This window comes from Etheostoma cragini, chromosome 17 (assembly GCF_013103735.1).
Source record: "Etheostoma cragini isolate CJK2018 chromosome 17, CSU_Ecrag_1.0, whole genome shotgun sequence".
Taxonomy (NCBI): domain Eukaryota; kingdom Metazoa; phylum Chordata; class Actinopteri; order Perciformes; family Percidae; genus Etheostoma; species Etheostoma cragini.
The window spans coordinates 7,498,435-7,520,087 of NC_048423.1; the positions used below are offsets into that span (position 1 = coordinate 7,498,435).

General features: G+C 38.8%; 1 protein-coding gene across 3 annotated transcripts in view; it reads left to right on the plus strand.

Moving 5' to 3' along the window:
• Positions 1-21,653, plus strand: part of ryr2b (ryanodine receptor 2b (cardiac)) — a 68,993-nt gene that overhangs the window by 14,245 nt on the left and 33,095 nt on the right. For all 3 annotated transcript variants that reach the window (XR_004660166.1, XM_034898389.1, XM_034898390.1), the window contains exons 20-60: positions 767-986; positions 1,347-1,451; positions 1,611-1,714; positions 1,818-1,901; positions 2,161-2,320; positions 2,557-2,704; positions 3,039-3,247; positions 5,025-5,199; positions 5,403-5,611; positions 5,771-5,957; positions 6,265-6,397; positions 6,674-6,788; positions 7,116-7,276; positions 7,556-7,715; positions 7,908-7,994; positions 8,142-8,368; positions 8,660-8,873; positions 8,983-9,606; positions 9,760-9,960; positions 10,154-10,265; positions 10,388-10,528; positions 10,881-11,157; positions 11,325-11,439; positions 11,629-11,758; positions 12,421-12,524; positions 12,786-12,921; positions 13,159-13,345; positions 14,472-14,580; positions 15,790-15,907; positions 16,135-16,304; positions 16,778-16,998; positions 17,467-17,557; positions 17,663-17,803; positions 18,976-19,139; positions 19,550-19,628; positions 19,856-19,945; positions 20,202-20,339; positions 20,540-20,617; positions 21,003-21,078; positions 21,191-21,314; positions 21,512-21,627. Coding sequence is in view for 2 of the 3 variants with exons in the window: in XM_034898389.1 (XP_034754280.1) it covers positions 767-986; positions 1,347-1,451; positions 1,611-1,714; positions 1,818-1,901; positions 2,161-2,320; positions 2,557-2,704; positions 3,039-3,247; positions 5,025-5,199; positions 5,403-5,611; positions 5,771-5,957; positions 6,265-6,397; positions 6,674-6,788; positions 7,116-7,276; positions 7,556-7,715; positions 7,908-7,994; positions 8,142-8,368; positions 8,660-8,873; positions 8,983-9,606; positions 9,760-9,960; positions 10,154-10,265; positions 10,388-10,528; positions 10,881-11,157; positions 11,325-11,439; positions 11,629-11,758; positions 12,421-12,524; positions 12,786-12,921; positions 13,159-13,345; positions 14,472-14,580; positions 15,790-15,907; positions 16,135-16,304; positions 16,778-16,998; positions 17,467-17,557; positions 17,663-17,803; positions 18,976-19,139; positions 19,550-19,628; positions 19,856-19,945; positions 20,202-20,339; positions 20,540-20,617; positions 21,003-21,078; positions 21,191-21,314; positions 21,512-21,627 (6,440 nt within the window). In the remaining variant the exon portion in view is untranslated. The remainder of the gene's footprint in view (positions 1-766; positions 987-1,346; positions 1,452-1,610; positions 1,715-1,817; positions 1,902-2,160; positions 2,321-2,556; positions 2,705-3,038; positions 3,248-5,024; positions 5,200-5,402; positions 5,612-5,770; positions 5,958-6,264; positions 6,398-6,673; positions 6,789-7,115; positions 7,277-7,555; positions 7,716-7,907; positions 7,995-8,141; positions 8,369-8,659; positions 8,874-8,982; positions 9,607-9,759; positions 9,961-10,153; positions 10,266-10,387; positions 10,529-10,880; positions 11,158-11,324; positions 11,440-11,628; positions 11,759-12,420; positions 12,525-12,785; positions 12,922-13,158; positions 13,346-14,471; positions 14,581-15,789; positions 15,908-16,134; positions 16,305-16,777; positions 16,999-17,466; positions 17,558-17,662; positions 17,804-18,975; positions 19,140-19,549; positions 19,629-19,855; positions 19,946-20,201; positions 20,340-20,539; positions 20,618-21,002; positions 21,079-21,190; positions 21,315-21,511; positions 21,628-21,653) is intronic.

A 21,653-nucleotide genomic window follows, 5' to 3' on the forward strand; every position in this document is an offset into this window, starting at 1 on the left:
AGTTCTGAAGGCAAAAGGGGGTCCAACCCGTTACTAGCATGGGGTACCTAATAAAGTGGCCGGTGAGTGTATATAGCAGTTTGTTTCAGTAGGCTTTCCCTTTTCTTCAGTAGAGTAATATGTGTAGAAGTCAAGCGTTTAATAATAATAATACATTTTGTTTAACAGCGTCTTTCTGAGCACTCAAGGTCGCTTTACAGACAATAAAAGACAGATACAGGAAACAGAAAAGTGTAAGCAGTTACACAAAACAAAAAACAAAACAAAAACAAAACAACAACAAAAAAATTACAGGAACAGTGTATTTACAAATAAGCAAGCTGGAACAGATGGGCTTTGAGTCTAGTTTTGAACAGGGGGAGAGAGTTGATATTGCGGAGGTCAGGTGGGAGTGAGTTCCAGAGCTGGGGAGCAGAGCAGCTGAAGGCTCTGTTCCCCACGGTGACAAGTCGAGCATGGGGTACAGTGAGGTGGATAGAGGAGGAGGATCTGAGGGAGCGGGAGGGGTCGGCAATGTGAAGGAGTTCTGATAGATATGGAGAAGCAAGGTTATGGATGGCTTTGAAAGTATGGTGAAGGATTTTAAATTGTATTCTGAATTGAACTGGAAGCCAATGGAGCTGCTGAAGGACAGGGGTTATATGATGAAAAGAGGGGGTACTGGTGATGACACGTTTACTATATTTTTCACTCGGTTTATTCTTTTGTCTCTGTAAGGATCTCAAACATACCATTAATGTCTTCTCTTCCTATTTCTGAATAAAAGGGTTCGTTTTCTGTTTGGGGGACGGCATGGAGAGTTTCGCTTCCTGCCCCCACCAGGTTTTGCTCCATGCTCTGATGCTCTGCTACCAAGAGTCGAGCTGAAGTTAGAACCATGTCAGAAATACATTTTGGATCATGGAGAGGGAAAACAAGAGCTCATTGGCCCATCAGTACCTGCCACTCCAGTGACCTTTACTCCCACACCAATAGACATCAGCAAGGTAAATTATCAGCATCAAACAACAACAACAATTAATAATTTTCACAAATTTCATTTCACAAAAAACAATTTGCTAATGTTTTGTACAAGTAGATATAGAACAAGATAGAGATTTAAGATTTAGAAAAATTTGATATTAAATTGGATATAAAGATATTAGCCCTAGCACCCATTGTGCTGAGGTTGATGGGTGGTAGTGCCAGTAGATCAGCTGATGAAGAGTGCAGGGTGTGGAAGGAGGTGTACGTCTAAAGAAAGTATGAAGTATGCTGGGAAAAGGTTATGAACCGTTTTATTGTTTATAACATGAATCCTATGTGACACAGTAAATTGCCTGTAACTTTATGTTACTTTGATGTAGGTAGTGTTACCCCCACAACTTCAGGATATCCAAGAAAAAATGGCTGAGAATATCCATGAACTCTGGGCAATGGACAAGATTGATCTTGGATGGACACATGGACCTGTAAGAAAAGAGACAAAAACATCAACAATTTAGTTGAATATAAATAAATAATAAATGAAATCCCCTTGTACCATCACAAACTACTTGAAACTTGACCTGACGCCAACTCGCTTTACTTTTACTTGCTGGTTTAAAAAACTATCAGTTTTTGTCTAACAGGTGAGGGATGAAGTTAAGAGGCATGATCCCTGTCTTGTGGAGTTCTCCAAGCTTTCGGAGCAGGAGAGGAACCAGAACATTCAGATGGCTCAGGAAACCCTCAGGTGAGCTCTACTATCTGCATCATACAATACAGATTTGAAAATGTATATCAGCTGAATATGTTTTGAGGCTTGTTTTCAATGTTGTTGTTTTTTTCTGCTGGAGGACTCTCCTTGCCTTTGGTTTCCACATTGGTTTGACTGATGATCACGCTGAGGAGAAAGTCAAATACATGAGACTAGCCACCAAGTATGTACATGTTTAATATTATGTTTAATTGCATTTTGTTTGGAGCCCTTGCAAAATTTGAAACATTTGGAGGCACTCAGTTGGTCAGGATGGGGGCATTTGTAGCTTGTAACCGTTTGTAGGGAAGCTCTTTTTCTGACGATTCTTATTCATGAATACTGTAAAGGCTCAACTACATAACTACTTATTTTACTATCATTTTTGAAAGTCATTTCCGATCTTGTCACACTTGTGTCCATTTTTTTCTTCTCTTTCTTAGGTATGAGCAGCCCAGTGGCTATAGACCTGCCCCAGTAGACATGAGCCAGGTTTTTCTGAGCCCAGCCCACGATGAAATGGTTAACCTGCTGGCAGAGAATGATCATAATGTATGGGCCAGAGAGCGCATCAAGCAGGGATGGACCTATGGAGCCCAACAGGTTTCTCTGCTGCATTTTTCAGACACTGCCAAAGAGAAATTGCATTCATTCAACTTGTTTTCAATGATATTGTATATAACACATTAGTCTTCTTGTTTTCATATAGTATTAAGAATATATTATATGAAAAGTATTCCCTGTACACAACAAAGAAATGCACTGGCAGCACAAACACTGATAAGGTTCTCTGATGAATGTTGTTGCCTATTTTCACTCTTTGCTTTTCTATTTTTTAGGATGTAAAAGCGAAGCGGAGCCCGTACCTCGTTCCCTATAATCTTCTTGATGAAAGAAGAAGGAAACTGGGGAGGGAGAGTGTTAGAGAGGCTGTCTGTACCCTGCGGGCCTACGGTTACAGCCTGGAGCCTCTCAACCAGGAACGGAGTATGTCTCAAAGCTCTGTCATCAATCTTATCTATAATAGCTCAGTATATTTCACCTTTGATTATTGTAACCAGCATAAGATAATTAATGAAAGTTTAATTAAGATTAGGCTTTGTTTGTTATGAGTAATATAGTATTTTAGTATAATTGCACCATTTTATTTATGTAAATATGTATTTTATTCACAATACGATGACAATAATCATATTTATATACTGAAAAGATGTATTTAAGATTATCTATTTAACTTAACCTAACTGTTTTATGGAAAGTGAATGCAAATCAGTTATTATTTTAGCAGACACCATGATTTTTCTGTTTCTTGGGTTTACAGACATATTATCAAATCCATGTCTCTTCTCTGCTGAGAAGTGCAGAATGTTCAGACCAGATAAATCATACTCTGTGACCCAGGGGAAGTGGTACTTCGAATTAGATATAGTGACAGCTGGGAATATGAGAGTGGGCTGGGCCCGACCAGGCTGTACTCCAGATAAAGAGCTTGGCTCAGATAACCAGGCGTTTGTCTTCAATGGATCTGAGGTGAGTTATTCAAATTTGACAGTTATTCTTATGGCCACATGATCAATGTTGTTGTTAAAATCGCATTAAGCTAGAGACCGACCGACATATCGGCGGGTCGAAATTAGGCATTTCCTGAACTATCTGTATAAATGATTCTGATAAATTAATATTTTAAAAATAAAATAAAAACGGACGGTCAACCATGTTATGAGGTTTGGCGTTGCATAGTTTGTCCACCAGAGGGCACTCTACAAAGTCCCTGCCCTGTTGGCAACACTGATTTTTCTTTTTTGTTATTGTGTTTTTGTTCAATGGACTTTGAGTTTCATATCTTTGTATTTTTATGCATTTTATCTATCAGAACTTTAATATATTTTGATGTTCCTCTGTTCTGTTCTGACAATAAAACTAATTATATTATTTTAAGAGTAATGTATGTGTATATGTATATGTGTGTGTGTGTGTATATATATATATATATATATATATATATATATATATATATATAATGTGTGTGTATGTGTATATATATATGTATATGTTTTTTTTTTTTTTAATCTGTTTTTTTTGTTACGCTTTTTTGGATTTTTATTTTTAAATATATATCTCGGAATATCGGATTTTAAGGACCAAATATTTGTGTCAGTATTGGCTTTAAAAATCCTTTATCGGTCCGGCTCTACAATAAGTTGAAATCACAGTGTGCACAAGTTGAAGTAGCTGATAACATTACGCTGGTCAAATACCATTAAAATGATTGATTGACTTTGTTAATGCCTCTTGAATTTATTTCTTTGTCAAAATAAAACATGGCTTTATATTGACACAGTTCTTAATTACTTGATATCGGATTAAAAATTACAGTACGACTGAATCTAATAAAAATCTGTTTGATGATCACACAGACAGTTTTCAATGATGCCAGAGGAGGTTTTCTTGATAAGACAGAGACAGATATGTGGCCTTATGCTTGTCTGTAAAGTATCTGTCTATGGAGAGGAATTACAATTTTAAAAATGGAAGTGAAATTGCCAAAATACACGCTGAAGGTCTTCTTGCTTGAAACGTTCATGTGGCAATATTCAGTAGTCAAATTGGAGGCATTAGAAAGTCAAACAGAATAGCTAACTTCAACATGTAAATTGCACATCCAGACATTAGCTAAGTTTCCATTCACTTGTCAATCGAATTATCTGAAGTTTGGAAAAAAAAACTATGCAAATGAATAAAGCCACTGAAAGTGTGTTTCCATCCAACGGCTTTAAAGCCAATTAGAACCTGCACGTAATGACGTCACATGCTGTTTTGCGGTCAAATTGGTACATCGAATTGATTTGATACATTTTATGGTGTTTCAATTCATTTTCGCACTAAATCGCACAACATTCAAGCAAACATTTGTGAACATTTGCTGTCTTCATTACTTCTGACCCGTACATGTGCGTCTGTTGTGGATGGAAACATAGCTACGATCATCTAAATTGAACTCAGTGCCAAAAGCAGTTGTAATTAAGATGTGTAACTTTGATTATAAATTGGGGTATAACAGTGTCGGTTTTTCTTTTTCATATTATTTAAAATTGAGGAACATAGAACATGAGAAACATAGAAATAGGCGAAGTGGAGCACAGCCAATGTTATCTACAGAGTTGAGTCTGACTATCTTATTAGCATCTCATCTCATTCTGTACCTTATTTGGCTATTTCACGTCTCTTCTAGTTCCTGTGTGAGGCTCTTACACTTCTCTACACGTCCCTTTTTATTTCAAACTCCTCGTCTTTCTTATGCTTTTAGGCTCAGTGGTACCATCAAGGCGTTGAGCCCCTGGGACGTCAGTGGCAGAGAGGCGATGTGGTGGGTTGCTTGGTGGACATGGCTGAATGCACCATGATGGTCACACTCAATGGAGAGGTGCTGTTTAATGACAGAGGATCAGAGCTGGCTGCCATGGACTTTGATATCAGAGACGGTCTGAAAGAGTTTTTGACTTTATAGTGCATTTAACAGACTTAGTTACTGTTTAATAAGCTGAAAGATAATAAACTAAGACATTGTTTTTGTTAATAGGGTAGTACTATCTCTTTCTTGACTAAGTCCAAACAATACTCTGTATATATAAGACAATTATCAGACTGAAATATTTTTTGTCTTGTCTCTCCCCATATTTCCCAGGCCTGTTACCTGTGGTCAGTGTTGGGTTGAACCAGGTGGGGATACTGAACCTGGGCCGCCATGTGGGCTCTCTGCGGTACTTTACTGTGTATGGCCTGCAGGAGGGCTATGAACCATTTGCTGTCCACATGGCCAGAGACCCAGCCCTGTGGATGAGCAGGAAACAACCTCAGTTTTCCTCCATAATGCCTGATGATCACAACTTTCAGGTTAGTTTACCAGGATATAGGCATTCACCTAGTAGCTTGGTTAAAATGTCTTCTTAAGCATGTGGTATGGTGCAGTGGCTCTGTGTAACCCAGGGTCGCTTATAGCACTAGCTAACTGACAGAACTGATCCCCAAAATCTTGTTCAAATCTTATTTAAGGTCACTAGAGTCAGTGGCTCAAATGATTCCTTGTCCAGCCTAAGGGTTTCTCAGCGATTGTATGCACACCATGGTGGAGGCAGTGAGATGGGCTTTTACCGGCTCAGCATGTCTATCCAATGTGCTGCCATCCTCAGTAGCCCTGCGGGGGGTGTACTTCCAGTGGCCTCCAACTCTCTCTCCTCAGGTTCAGTTCATGTTACATTACATCATATACAGTGTTTTCAATTGAGCCATAGAGAACTCAAAATGACAAAGGACCACAATAAATATTTTTTTGGTTGACCATAAACTCAAACTACAGATGACATTACTCTTGATGCAGCATGTAAAACTTATGTAGTTATTACAAGATCTTTTTTTTAGTTGTTCCATGCAGTCATCCAGATTATCCACAATCTAGATTACTGATTTTCTACCATTATGACCTTGATATGTTGTTCTGCATTAACTCCACAGGGCCTTGCTGTAATTAATTCCTGTTGTCCTTTTAGGAAGGAAAGAGCAGGAGGAGGTGGACTCTGACTTTGAAGTGCTGATGAAGTCAGCCCACGGCTTCGCTGGCTCAAGAGATGAGCTCAACCATAAGGATCATAGTCACGACAAAACGTCAAGGTTAAAACAACGGTAGGTTGTAGAGAAATCAAAACTGGGATAATATGTATTAGAATGCATGTAATTTTGGATATGGAAAAGGAATATGGAAAACTTGAATGTTTGTACATATTGGCATTTGATTAAAATGACAAAGGCATGGTTATGACTGAATTTTTCCCAAGTTAAACGACAGAAAACGGGAAATGAAGATTTTTATAGAGCAAACAGGTCTCATTTGTCACCACAAATGCAGTTTATCTGCAAAGTTAATGATTATTAAAAATGATTGTGTTTCTGTTTTGCAAGGTTCATGCTGAAGAGGACTAAGCCAGACCTAGTCAGCAATATCTCTTCTGCACGGCTTCTAGAAGATGTTGTAGTTGACAAAGATAACTATGGTCACCTAATCCAGAGCTCCAGAGTAAGTCTATAATTTACTCATCATAACCACAGAACATCAAAAAAAATAAAAATAATCAGTAACCCAAATTTTTTGTACTGCTATTTCAAAGTTAATGAAGAATGCCCATTATTAATAGTTATTATACATTAATAAAACACTAAATGTATTTGGACAATGTGCTGCCTCAGAGTGCACTAAAATGAAACAAATTGCACTGCAGGGCATACACGCATGCATTGTGCAGCTGTTCAGCTCCTGGCTGGTCGTTGTAACTACCAATTACAATAAAAGATGTAGAACTCAAAATGCAAATACCAATGACAGCAACTGCCATCTCTGTTTCAGTATTACTACTCAGTGAGGGTTCTTCCTGGCCAGGAGCCTTTTAACGTGTGGGTAGGCTGGGTGACATCTGACTTTCATCAACACAACGTGACTTTTGACACTGACGATGTCCTCACTGCAACTGTCACCCTTGGAGATGACGGTGGCAAAGTGAAGGAAAGGTTAGTGTATACCAAGACAGTTATATTGTCAGTTTGGGTGACTTTACCAAGAAGTTAAATACTAATTGCAGATGAGATGATGCTGATTGTTGTCCTTTTCACACCATAATCACAGACTAATGACATTCTGTTTACTGTATTACTGAAGAAGGGATTATTATTACTGAACATTAATGCTATATTAACGTTTTTCAAAGGATTCCATTGTCTTGTTTTGCATTTTTATAATCAAATTATCTGCAAATTGTCAATTAAACACATCCCCATACGTTTTCACAGTGTGAAGCGATGTGACTGTTACATGGTGTGTGCTGGAGAGGCAACAGGCTTGTCTCAGAGCCGAAGAAGTTCAGGGTTGGAAATTGGCTGTTTAATTGATACAGCCACTGGGCTTCTAACCTTTACCTCCAGTGGAGTGGAGATGGCCAACTTCTACCAAGTAGGTCACACAGGATTCTTTGTTTGTTGGATTTGTTCATAGCAGTGTGCCTGAGGAGCCACTTGAGGGTTTATCCTCAAACAACATTTTGAAATAAATAACATATAAAGAAATTAAAAATAAAGATGAGCATTGTTTAACTTGAAGCAATGCATTATTAAACTGAGGTAGTATTGTTTCACTGCTAATCAGGTGGAAGCCAGTACAAAGCTGTATCCTGCTGTTTTTGTCAAGCCCACCACAAGCAACATGTTTCAGTTTGAACTAGGACACATCAAGGTGAAGGAACATTTAATTTTTTATCCTGTCAAAGACATTAGAAAGATGTTTTTTGTTTAACCTTGTCTGCTTAGATCATAGCTTGAATGTTGAGTGGTCTATTAAACATCTGTTAAACTTTTCTCTGTATTTGTCTTCTCGATCCAGAATGTGATGCCACTGTCAGCAGGTTTGCTTCGCAGCCAAAGAAGGAATGCAACTTCTCAGTGTCCTCCAAGGTTTCAGGTCCAGCATCTCAAACCAGTATCGTGGACCAGAGCACCAAGCCGCGCATTAAAGGTGATGGTGGATCAGCCAAATGAGCGCCACGGCTGGAGAGTCCAATGCGATGAGCCCCTGCAAGTCTTGACCCTTCAGATCCCTGATGAAAACAGGTTAAATAGCTGGAATAATCATGTTTTTGGAATTGGGGGCGTGCAAATATAAGTGAACGGAAGTGACGCATGTGTTGTTTATAATGTTGCTTTGATCCATCCTGCATGTCTCTTCACTCATGTCACTGTGAACTGGAAAGCATCAAGCAGCACATGCTTGTTTGGTGTATAACATCATTAAAAATGCAACAGACTGCAGCATGTTGTGCCACTTTGTGCCATCTAGAACTTTTAATTTAATCTTGAGCAAGCAACAACACTGACATAGTCTTTTTGATAACATACTTCTAGGTCTGTTGACATTTTGGAGCTGTCGGAACTTGATGACCTCTTGACCTTTCACCACCACACTCTCCTCCTCTACTGCTCTTTATGTGCCTTTGGAAACACCAGAGTTTGCCACGTCCTCTGCAGTCACGTGGACCAATCACAGGTCCTTCATGCCATTCAGAATCCCCACCTCCCGGGCCTACTCCGCTCTGCATTTTATCAGCTGCTTATTCAGGTGATTGCTTGTTTGAGTTCATGTTTTTCTTTAGGTAACATTCTTCAACAACAGGATGGGAAAACATTGGTCTTTGGAGTGTGAATAAATGAGTATTCTTGTTCTTCAGGTTCACCTCAGCAGCCACACCACAGCATGTCACATGATGAACCACGAATACATTGTGCCCATGACTGACCAGACCAGAGAAATCTCCCTTTTTCCCAGCCATGACACTGGGGTTATTGGGGGGAATGGTCAACCTCCGGAAGGCATTTCCAGCACCAGTCTTAGCACATCTCTTAAACCAAGGATGCATTTCTCATCTCCTTGTTTTGTCAAGAGTGATGGGATGAAAGGAGATGGTGCAGGTGAAATAGCCTGCACAGACAGCCCAGAAATCCCTCTGGATATATTGAAGAACCTGACTATAGAGATGCTGAATGCTGGAGTATGGGCTGTGGGTCAGGGTGTGCGGGATCCTGTGGGAGGCAGTATTGAGCTTCTGCTGGTTCCTCTGATTAGACTGTTCTACACCCTACTGGTTATGGGGGTATTCGGGGATGAGGACGTGAGAAAAGTTCTGAGACTGATAGAGCCGTCAGTCTTCTCCGGAGATACCGAAACCCTTGAGCAGCAAGAGATAGAAGAGGCTAGTAATGATGAAAAACAATGGAAAGGGGGGAACACAAAAGATGAAAACCCTAAACACGGACTTCTTCAAATGAAACTTCCAGAAGCTGTCAAACTTGAGGTAAACGTACCAGCAGATTTCTCTTGACGTTTTGTAGTTCTTTTCCTTCTTTTTGATTTAATTTTGGATTAGCTTCAGCTTTTGTGTTGTTATATTTATATAAGCTGTTTAAATTTAATCATAAATGGAGATTTAATACATTTCTTTTTGCAGCTCTGCCACCTGCTGTCCTACATGTGTGATTGCCAGGTGCGCCACAGGGTAGAAGCTTTGGTTGCCTTCTCTGACAACTTTGTGGGTCAGCTGCAGGAGAACCAACGCTTTCGCTACAACCAGGTCATGCAAGCACTCAACATGTCTGCCGCCCTCACTGCCCGCAAGACCAAGGAGTTCCGCTCACCTCCACAGGAGCAGGTTGATTTTGTTGAACTTAAATTCTGAGTGTTAGCCAAGAAAATCTAACTGTAAAATGTTGTGTTGTGGATGTTTCAGGAGCTGCACACTTTAAAAAATATTAAAAACAAAGAAATTATGGATCATTAGGGTTTTTATAATAGAACTGTGACCTTTTTAGAATATTGTCCTGTCATCTGTGACCTGTCTTTAGATCAACATGCTGCTGAGCTTCAGAGAGGAAGAACAGCAGAAGAAAAGTCCGTGTCCAGTGGAAATCCAGCAGCTCCTGCAAGACTTCCATCACCTCCTCAAAACACACTGTGGTGGGTCATTTTTCACTGATTCATTAATAACCTCTAAGCCAGGGTGCTCTGAGAAAGCTTCAAGAAGGCACTTACCATGATTGCAACTGAGGAATCTCATCTTATTGGTTATTATTGTGCAGGCATAGAATTGGACAGAGACGCAGAGGATGAAGAGGATGCTGAGATGTCTCTAAAGGATCGACTTCTCAGTCTAGCAGCAAGAGTCACTGGACGGAACAAGACACCCATAGAAGTGGAGGGGACTAGAGCGTGGAGTGTCAGTAAGTACCTATATGTTGTGAAAGCCCTTTCTTTTTCTCACTTTGTACATTTTTGGCCTCATAATAATTGTTTGGTTCAGGATTAATACCAAATTGAAACACAGAAGATGCTTAAGAGTGGATACGTGAATGAGATCTATATATCAAGTATTAACCTTTCATCCTGAGGTGTTATTTTGAAACAGGCCAGTAACATCTCTAATGTGGCAGGTCCAACCTTTTTGTCAGACAACTACCTAAAAATGTAACGAAAACAATTCCTAAAATGTAGTTACTTGACGAATTCAGTCTCCGCTCTTTTACTTTTATCATACTTTTATTATACTTTTTTTACCTGCTGGTACTTCTTCAGAGTCCCTCAAAATGCTGATCTCTGAAACAATGGTGCATTGGGCTCAAGAGACTGAGATGGAGGACCCTGAATTGGTCAGGGCTGTCTTCTCATTGCTGCACCGCCAGTATCAGGGCCTTGGGGGCCAAATGGCAGGACCCCTTTGCAGAGCCTATACGATCAGCCAGTCATCGGTAGAAGACACCATGGCTCTCCTGTCCTCCCTGAGCCAAATCCGCTCCCTCCTCAGTGTCCGCATGGGGAAGGAAGAGGAAAAGCTGATGATCAGAAGACTAGGGTAGGGGTTATTTGTATTGTGACATAAGTTAGCTTTATTTGACACCTTGATTATTGTGATCTTGTGTAATTATTTGTATTGGTTCAGTTCCAACATATATGCATTCAAATATCCTTTGTGGTGTGGGAGATATCTTTTAATTTTGACATTTTTCTTTGTATGCACAGGGACATTATGAATAATAAAATTTTCTACCAACATCCCAACCTAATGAGGGCATTGGGAATGCATGAGACTGTGATGGAGGTGATGGTGAATGTTCTTGGAGAAGGGGAATCAAAGGTGTGAGAGATAAAGTAAAATGTATAGTAATAATTTGGAGAAAATGTGTGTAACAAATAAACAGGTGTTTTTGTTGTCTTATAGCTGCATTATTAATAGAACTATACGCCCTACAGCACAGTTATTGTAGCATCTACCTCCTCATATTTTGCTTTTCTTAACATCCATACATTGATTTTCTTTTTTTAGATTACCTTTCCCAAGATGGTGGCCAGCTGCTGTCGATTCTTATGTTATTTTTGCCGCATCAGCCGTCATAATCAGGGAGCCCTTTTTGACCATCTCAGCTACCTGCTGGAAAACAGCAGTGTTGGACTAGGTAAATCTTACTCTCTACCTTTTCTCTGTCAGTGGTAACAACAACTTGTATAGGATGTGCTGTAATGCAGTAACCCTTTATTACACTACGGAACTTGTTTTGTCAAACCTATTATTCTCTGTTTTTTGAGAGAGGTGTTAATTCAGCTCTCAGGCATTGTTTGAGGAACAGTTTGTTGATCTCATGATGGCATTTGAGTTTTAATCATTTAACTTTAATTATTAAGTTTTCTAAGGTAGTCTACTAAGTAAAAATGTGTTGCAGAACTATTGTATTGAAGTACAAAGATATATGTGTTATGTCTCTGAACCTTTTTCTCATTGCTAGTATATTATTTTGCACCTAAAGCAACACTATGTAACTTTTCCCACTTCGGTCCTCCTACAGGTTGGAAGCAAAATTGTCCCGTTATGTCTAAATGGAACTACAGATCCGCCACCCGATCTGTCAAACCTGCATAGTGCCGTTATAGCTGGTAGAGAGCCGCAAAGCGAATGCCGTTAACCCTGTTATGAGTTGATGAACCATTGAAACGATTTTGGGAACATTATTTTAAGTTACAATAAGTTTGCTAGTGTTGCTTTAAGAAAATAATCTTTTGAAGGTGTTATTATCAACAACAACAATATCCCCAGATTTTTAATACACCTTTTGTCCTTTAGCTTCACCATCCATGCGTGGGGCCACTCCTCTGGATGTAGCAGCAGCCTCTGTTATGGATAACAATGAACTGGCCCTAGTGTTGAGGGAACCTGACCTAGAGAAGGTGAGTGCCATAATCTGTGCCTTCCTCTGCAGTAGTGCTGTTAATAGCCTTCCCTATGTCATAAATGCATATATAAGTTTTCTGGTCTGTAATGAACATGCTCTGCCATTCCATACTGTACTGTTTTGTATTGTCACTCTTATTTCCCGTTTTTTGATTCCTCATTGTCCATGAAATCTTAGTTTTCGTTGATATACCCCATTAGTTGTTCAGCAGCTGCAATGACCCAGTATCTGTAAAGCTGATCTAATCTACTATCAGGTGGTTCAGTACCTTGCTGGCTGTGGTCTCCAGAGCTGTCCGATGCTGGTGGCTAAAGGCTATCCCGATATTGGATGGAACCCTGTGGAGGGCGAGCGATACCTGGATTTTCTACGTTTTGCTGTCTTCTGCAATGGTAACCTTTTTAGTTCAACCAGAAGTTCTCCCATTTAAAAGACATCCTCTGATAAATTAAATGACATTTCTGTAGCATTTCTCTTTAGTTTATTGATTTCCTTTCCTATAAAATCAATGAGAATCTCTAAGAGAACTAGGATTGATAACAAACAAATGACCTTTTAAACACAATCCACAATTTCATCCAGTCCACCTGAAGGTTAGTCATTATCGTCTATGCATTCCATATCCATAGGTGAGAGTGTCGAAGAAAATGCTTACGTGGTGTTGAGGTTGCTGATACGTCGGCCTGAGTGTTTTGGCCCTGCCCTGCGAGGTGAAGGGGGAAATGGCCTCCTAGCAGCAATGGAGGAAGCCATCATGATCTCAGAGGACCCTTCTATGGATGGAGCTTGCGCCACCCACCAGTCCAACAGAATGCTGTCAGTATTAGATGTTGATTATTGCAAGGACTTTTTAAATGTGTGTGCAAATGCAGACACATATTTTAATATGTTAGGAACTGAACACAATTTGATAAGGCTGCAAACAAAATTTATTTTCATTCTGTATTTTAAACATTGTTTGTGTATTGTACACACAAAGTGCCTATGCATGTAAAACTGTCTAATGGATAGTATACTAGTTTTTAACTCTCCAGTATGCAAGACTACACATTTTTAGATTACAGTTTATTTTAGTAGTGTAGAGAGATACTTTTAAAACAAGTTTCTATGAATTTCTGTTTTCCCCCATTTTTGCTATATGACTTTTCCAAAACAATTTCTAAGCTTATTGGTTGTGCATTTAACATCCTCTGCCAAATGAAATTAAAATGACTAAACTTAACCAGCGTCAAGATAAAATTGTAAAACTAACTAACTTTAAACAGCATTGAAAGTCACCTAAATGTAGTAAAACATTGTATTTGTGTGTTAAGCACTGTGTCGTCATATCAGCTTAGGAGCAGTGCATCTGAGCAAACTGGAGCGGTGAGAATTTCCACTACTCGCTCACAAAGATTTTTGTTACCTCAGCTCCGCTCCGCCGCTCAATGACGCTGCTGACCACTCCTGGCCGCTTCCGGTCGCTCTACTTAAATTGTTTCCCGCTTGCTCTGTTCTTCGCTCCATCCAAATTCCTCGCACTCACGCTCCACTCAAAAGCTCTACTCAGGAGTCATTTTCTCTCAGACTTTTGGAGCAATTCTTGGCTGAAACACAGCATCTGTGTCCGGCCAACCTTCCCTTGCTAAATAGGTTTAATGAGCCACATAAAACAATGCAACTGTTTGACACTGATTATTCTTAGGATGCACTATTAAGGATTTATGTGGGGTGGGAGCTGACTGTAGTCTGCATGAAACCGGGACTGAGCACTGCTTTATTTGCATCTTATCTTGTTTTAAATTAATAAATGTTAACGTCACTAGAAATTAGGAGGAAAGATCTTATCTTGCTAATGGGCTGGTTTATTTAGGGATAATCAATCATTGGATTCTATTATGATTAACGATTTATTTTAGTTTAATGACAAGCTTTTGACTGCTGTGATTGTTTCCTGTAACAGAGATGTTGTCCAGGACAATGATGATGACCTAATTCACATGGGGCATGCCATCATGACCTTCTACTCAGCTCTTATCGACTTGCTGGGGCGCTGTGCTCCAGAGATGCATGTGAGTGTGTTCCCAGCTTTCAGAAGCCCTTTTACATCAATATCTGCTGATATCTCAAGCAATAAAGCCTGATGAAAATAGTCTGCAAACTTGTTTTTAAATGAGATAGAAATAGCCAAACAAAGAAAGGAGTCAGTTTATTGCTTTAACCTTCCACAGAATGGCCTAGTCCACATACTGTACCAAAAATATAAAACTGGTTATTTGCTCGGCAAAATATTTAATGCTTCAATACCAATGATAGTTGTATTCATCTCATTAAACTCCACATGACTTTCTTTTATTCATATACTGTACACTGAATGTATTGTATATTGGAAAACTATGTTCATTTATTAGGCACAATGTCATGTGTTGTCATTCAAAACTTTAAACTCCTCGGTGCTATTTTCTGTATATTGACAAAGAAATTGGCTTAAGCCTTGCAGAATTTGTGTATGATTCTCGGCAACAAAACTTCACACTAGGACAGCTTGGGAAGTGAGCATGTACAGCTGACTGTCAGCATAAGCGCCTGATAAAAATTGCCTTTTGAAAGGATTTGTTTATTTTAGTGGCATTGAAGTGCATAGGCAAAACAAATTTATCTACACCAAGGCTATTAAAAAAACAAAACAATTACAGAAGTCATAAAATGCAATAAAACTTTTAGAAGATAACAAAAATAAATATTACAAAATAGAAATTAACAGAAATACACCACTTGCAGGAAAAAAAAAAAAGTTAATACACAACAGTGTTTTAGAAAACGTCAACAATACTCTCTTCTTAGTTTCTCAACTTTAACACAAATTACGTTTGTACATTAAAATGGGCTACAGTTCAACATTAGGAAGATGTCCGTTATATTTTAAAGATACTTTTTGGGCTTTTTATTGCATTGTACAGATAGACAGAAAAAAAGGGGAGAGAGAAAGAGAGGGGATGATACGCTGCAAAGGGCCACGGTCCGATTTGAACCCGGGCTACTGCCAAGTACTTAACCTACATGGGCGCACAATCTACTGGATGAACTAGATGCCCCGATGTCTCTTAATTATTTTATAGAATCATTGTACACCGTCACACTGAATATAATATAAGAAAATACAAAATGTACATACATATACAGTTTGTCTATTATTTGTTACTGTATCATTACGTATGGAAATCTTTGTAAGATGTAAATGACTGACCGACAACAATGTTTTGTTCTGAATTGTTGTCCAGTTGATTCAAGGAGGCAAAGGAGAAGCTATCCGCATTAGAGCCATTCTGAGGTCGCTCATCCCCATTCGGGATCTTGAGGGAGTCATCAGCATCTCCTTTCAAATTCCTTCATCTAAAGGTTAGATGAGTCTATATGACATGTATGTTAGGATGGCTGCCTATTCAATTCTGACTTTTCTTTAAGATCTTTTATTTTGTAGTTAGTGTCCTTTTGATTCTCTAGTCATGACAATGGTTTAGTTTGGATGAGGGTTCGGCACACATAGTATACATACATAAACGATACACATTATGTCAATATAGCCTTTGGTCATGATCATCTTTAATTTTCATTTTTTTGTCCAGATGGTCTGGTGGTTGAGCCTGACTTGTCAACAGGGTTCTGCCCAGACCACAAGGCAGCTATGGTTTTGTTCCTGGACCGGGTGTATGGCTTTGAGAAGGAACATTTTCTTCTCCACCTAATAGAAGTTGGCTTTCTGCCTGACCTTCAGGCAGCTGTCTCTCTTGACACTGTGAGCATACAAAAATGTATTGTGTTGCTCTGTTCACCTGCTTAATAGATCAAATCTAACATTGTAGTAGTGTTCCATGCCTTTGTATCAATCTATGCTGCACACTGTCACCTATGAAGGTTACTTTGACCATTACTTTGAGTGTTTAACCTGACTTAAGTGATCCTTTGCATTGTCTCACATGAGACCTGATTCTCTCAATATGTGTAAAAACAAAGTGTGCAATTGACTAAGTTAATCAATTAATGTTTCGGTTTACATTAAACTTTTAAATATAGTAATTAAAAGAATGTATGTATGCCTCCTGATAAAAGATGTATTAGCTTTTTTCATAGCATATCAAAATGTTCACTCTAAGTTCATTCTTCACCATGGTCCCCATTTCTTCTTTCTGCCTCCTCACTCCATTTGTCAGTTTAGTTTCACTAACTTATTTGCAACCTGTAAGTGTGAACCTCTCTTTTTCATTGCAGGCTGACTTAGGATCCACTGATATGGCCCTGGCCCTCAACAGATACTTGTGTACATCTGTACTTCCTCTGCTCACCAAATGTGCAGCTCTCTTCTGTGCTTTAGGAGACCATGCTTTGCTGGTGGATGCTCTCATTCAGGCAATCTACAGCCTATCCAGGGCTCTTAGCTTGACCAAAGCTCAGAGAGACACTATTGAAGATTGTTTGTTGGCTGTGTGCAGGTAGTGCTTTTACTTGGTATGCTAAAGTAACCTACAGAGCTAGGGTTCTGTCTCCGCTTTGCTATTATTGCAAACAGTTGTTGCTGTTGTTGTCTGCAGATAGATATTAATTTTTTCAGACGGTGACACTGATTACATATTTTATGCTACAACTTTATTCCTGGAAGCTGCATATTATGTTGTCTTCCTGAATTATTATTAATAATATGCTTCCTGCATCCATTGAAATTACCAAATCCTATGTCAAGAGAAAAGGGAAACGTCAATCCGTTTTTGTTAATTGATGCTTACTCTAATCGGTTAGTTAGTTAATTAGATTTGAAATCAAAATGTTAACAAATTAATTGCATCTTGGCCATGGCATTTCTCTCTCTCTCTCTCTCTCTCTCTCTCTCTCTCTCTCTCTCTCTCTCTCTGTGTGTGTGCGTGTGTTCATGTGAATAATTTTGCACTCATTGGTGTCCTCAGTAAACTCCAACCATCCAAGATGCAGCCTCTTCTTCGACGTCTTGCTTTTGATGTTCCCCATCTCACAGACTATAGCAAGAGGCCGCTAAAGGTGGCTAAACACATGGCAGTTTACTACAGTACATGTGAAATGTATTAGTGCACCAAGTTAAAATTATAAGTGTTATTGACTTTGACTAATCCTTTCATTTACCAGCTCTTGATCAGTCACTACGAGCAGAGGTGGAAGTACTACTCGCTAGCTGAAGGACAGGGTGACCAGGGTTTGGCCTCTGAAGAAGAGCTCCACCTGTCTAGAAAGTTGTTCTGGGGTGTCTTTAAGGCCTTGCCAAATAAGGTAAACCATATAGATTAACTGTGTCAATCTCAAAATCCCATTAAAATTAATTAGAATTAGAATAATATCAGAAAAATGTCGTTATCAGAAAATGAATAAATGTTGTCTCAGTGTTATCCTACCATTGATTTATTACCTTTTCTTTATCCTCCTCAAGTGTATATCTGGAAAGATGGCAAAATCCTTATTTAATTTTCTTATTTAGTGAACTTCTTGAAGAACATTAGTGAAGGAAGATATAACACACTTGAGATCAAGAGTACATTTTCCATATCCTGGTATAAAACCTCTTACCTCTAAAGAGATTTGTTGGAAATGTTGGTAACATAAGAAATAACTCAATCTTTTCTTAGTAGACTGAATGCATGTACTAGCATATTTCTGGCAGATACTTACCTGACAGATTAGGAAACATGAAATCAATAAAGGACTAAATTCATTTGATCATTCCAATCCCCCTCTTCAGAGAAAAGTTATAGTGTGAATATGTATTTTAGCTTAGGTGTATAGAATGTATGAGTTTCCAGAAGTATTGTACTATGCTTATTGTAGATTATTGTTGATACAACTGAAAAATAACTAATGATGGAGACTTATTTGAATAAGTAATTCGTAAGGATAACTGGTTATATGAACTAAATTTCATAGCAGTTGAACTAGTGTTATGGGATTCAGTACATGTTTCCGTTTGTATTATACACTGTGTTTACAACCACTTAATCAAGCCTGTTATTGTTGGCTTCCTGCAGTAACCACGTTCTTGAACTACATATAAACAAGTTAAGTCTCAATATTGGGATAAGGGATTCACAGCTAGATTTCAGTTGGAGAAACGGGATTTCTTTGAACAGTTTCTAACAGGGTTTTTCAGCTTAATTATTGCTACAACAGGGATAGGTCTTTGTATCCAAAATAGTTAAATCCAACATGTTAATAAATTGGAATTAAAAGGCTAAAATACTGTTTTGTTTTCTCAGGGTTACACATAATTACTCTTGCAAAAAACAGGCTTAACCAATATCATCCAGTTGTAGAGTTGCAATTCCAGTTCTGCAATTGGATGTCAGCTCTGCAATATACCAGATTTGGTTCCATGTCCCGTGCAGTCTCTTTTTCTTCTGTCCTTCTTCCCACACTGTTTCCAATACCCACTTCCTTTTCTATCTCTACAGCCCTATGAGCCTCAGTTATTTAGGCTGTGTGTCCAGTTCCTGTCTGCAGTGGCCAAGGCCCTGCCTCCTGACCACATGGACTCAAGCGGTGTGTCCCATACTGAGAGAAAAGCCTCGATGGACACAGAAGGACACTTTAACCCATTGCCTGTAGATACCTCCAAGTAAGAGACTGACCAGGGAATGCAAGGATATTTATTGATTATGGATTAAAAAAACTAGCACATGTTGATTCTAGACGACCTGTTCTGTTACGGGAAAAGCGTAACCTATATTTTGGTGGGCAGAATTAACTTTGGTAAAAAAAATGTCATATTCAAAAATGTGTGAAAAAAATATCTTTGTTCATGCTCTTGATTAATCTTTCAATTTATAATGCACAGTTGGCCTGGCCTGGAGTCTTATCCTTTGCTTTGTTACAAGTCATCACCTTTTTTCTTTCCTCACTTTTCTGTCATTGCTGCTCTATCATAAAGACAATAAAAGCCCTAAAATAATAATGAGGCTCAGTTGTATCTAAATGTGTTACTGCGCGATAAAGCTTTATGATGTGGTATTTCTTTCCCTGCACTAGGGTGTCATTGCCAGAGAGACTGGAGTTTGTAGTGAACAAGTATGCAGAGCATACTCACGAGAAGTGGTCACTGGACAAGGTAATATAACAATATTTATTCCTCAAATCTGAATGGCATGTAGAAGTTGACAGAGTACAGTTGATTTTTGATATTCTGATCAAGAATGAACCACTTGATAACACGTTTATTAGATATGCTGTTTGCTTGACAGTCAAAACATTGTCTGTATTTTGGTTGGTCGAGCTAATATATTAATTTCTGTGTAAGGTGTGATTTTCACTAAATATTTTTTATGTCTTTGTTAGTTTGCAAATGGCTGGGTTCATGGGGAGCAGCTATGTGAGAACACCAAGGTTCACCCTCTCCTCAAGCCATACAGGGCTTTGGCTGAGAAGGTAGAGTGAGAAGTCAATAAAAAATTTAAAAAAAGCAGTGAACTGAGAAATTCCAGATGCACTTGCATACCAAATGTGGTGTATGTGATATTAAAGATTAAAATGCCTCAGTTCTTTGTCCTTGGTCTATGGATTGGACAACAGACATCTTTTAAGGTTTAATTTCAAAATTATAGAGTAGAGGGTAAGTAGAGAGTATGTTTGGTTTTGCTGCTGTCCTTTGATGAGGGTTTATCTATATTTCTGAGTTTTTCAGGAGAAGGAGGCATACCGCTTGGCCATTAAAGAAACCATAAAGAGTATGCTGGCCTTTGGATGGACCATAGAGAGAACCAAAGAAGGAGACGCATTTGGCACGCATACCTTTACGCGCCGAGTATCTCAGTCTGGACAGGTATATGCACCCCATTGGGCCACATTCACTAAGCCTCTGGGTACCAAATGTATCTGTTCTAGTAAAAGTTATCTCATTCACAAAAAAAAATTCTCCTTAGTGGATTTATTTTTTTACTTTTTTGTTGTTGTTGTAGTTAGCCATTTGGATTTTAGTTTTTTTTTTTTTATGATTGATTTTATGTTTGTTGCCTTTTGTAGCTGTCTTTTGAAGGAGCATCAACCTTTAGCCCCAAACCTATGGACATGAGCAGCATCACCTTATCATGGGACCAGCATGTAAGTATTTCATTGTTTTTTCCCGCTTTATACACCATTAAAGTTAGAACAACTTTAGTTTGACTTTAATCCTGGCACACAATCTGCTCTGGCCAACACTGGCCTCTTACCAATGTTGGTGTGTAATATAACAAATACATTTAAATAATCCAAACAATATCTTGCATGGAAACTAAGCTATAATTGTAAGTTGTCCAATGTCATATAAGTGGCTTAGGTTAATGCAGTTGCTGTCTAACTGTACTGACATAATTTTCTTTTGAAACAACAGTCTGGCCTCTCATGCTGCCTCTCTCAGCTAATCACACACTATTCTCTAAAGACACTAGACTGATATAACAAGTGTTTTACTGTGTTATTTTTTTCTTTTTCTTTTACTTTATAGGCTATGGCTGAACAATTGGCTAAAAACTACCACAATGCCTGGGCTAAAAGGAAGAAATTAGAACTTGAGATTAAAGGTACCATACCATGGTGTTAACAAATATTTCATATTTCTTCAGGTCCTGTCCTCTCAGGGAGCACCTAACGGTTACCAAAATTGCAATGTATTAAACCCATATCTGTTCTCAGGAGGGGGTGGCCATTCAATCTGTGTACCCTATGATACCCTGACTGCCAAGGAAAAGACCAAATTCAGAGAAAGAGCCCAGGATGTCCTAAAGTTCCTTCAACTCAATGGCTACACTGTGTGGAGGTAAGTACAGAATGAGGCTGTAATCGCAAAAAGGCAATGGGATACAGTATTTATTGGGTGGGTAGCAAATTAGGTGTCCATTTTCATTTCACAGTAGTATTCAGGTAATTTCGAAAATAAAAGGCATAGTCCAGATAATGCAGTAATTAAGGTTAGTCGTGTGTCATTATTCTTGTTTGATCTCACTTCCTCTACAGGGATCGGAAGACAGTGGAGATGGACTTTCCCGCCGTAGCCAACTGCTTCGGCTACACTCTACTTCAGCAGCTGCTGTCTCACACTGAGGAGGCCCAAGAACACATGTTGGAGCTGGGTAACACAATAGTGTTCATAATTGTT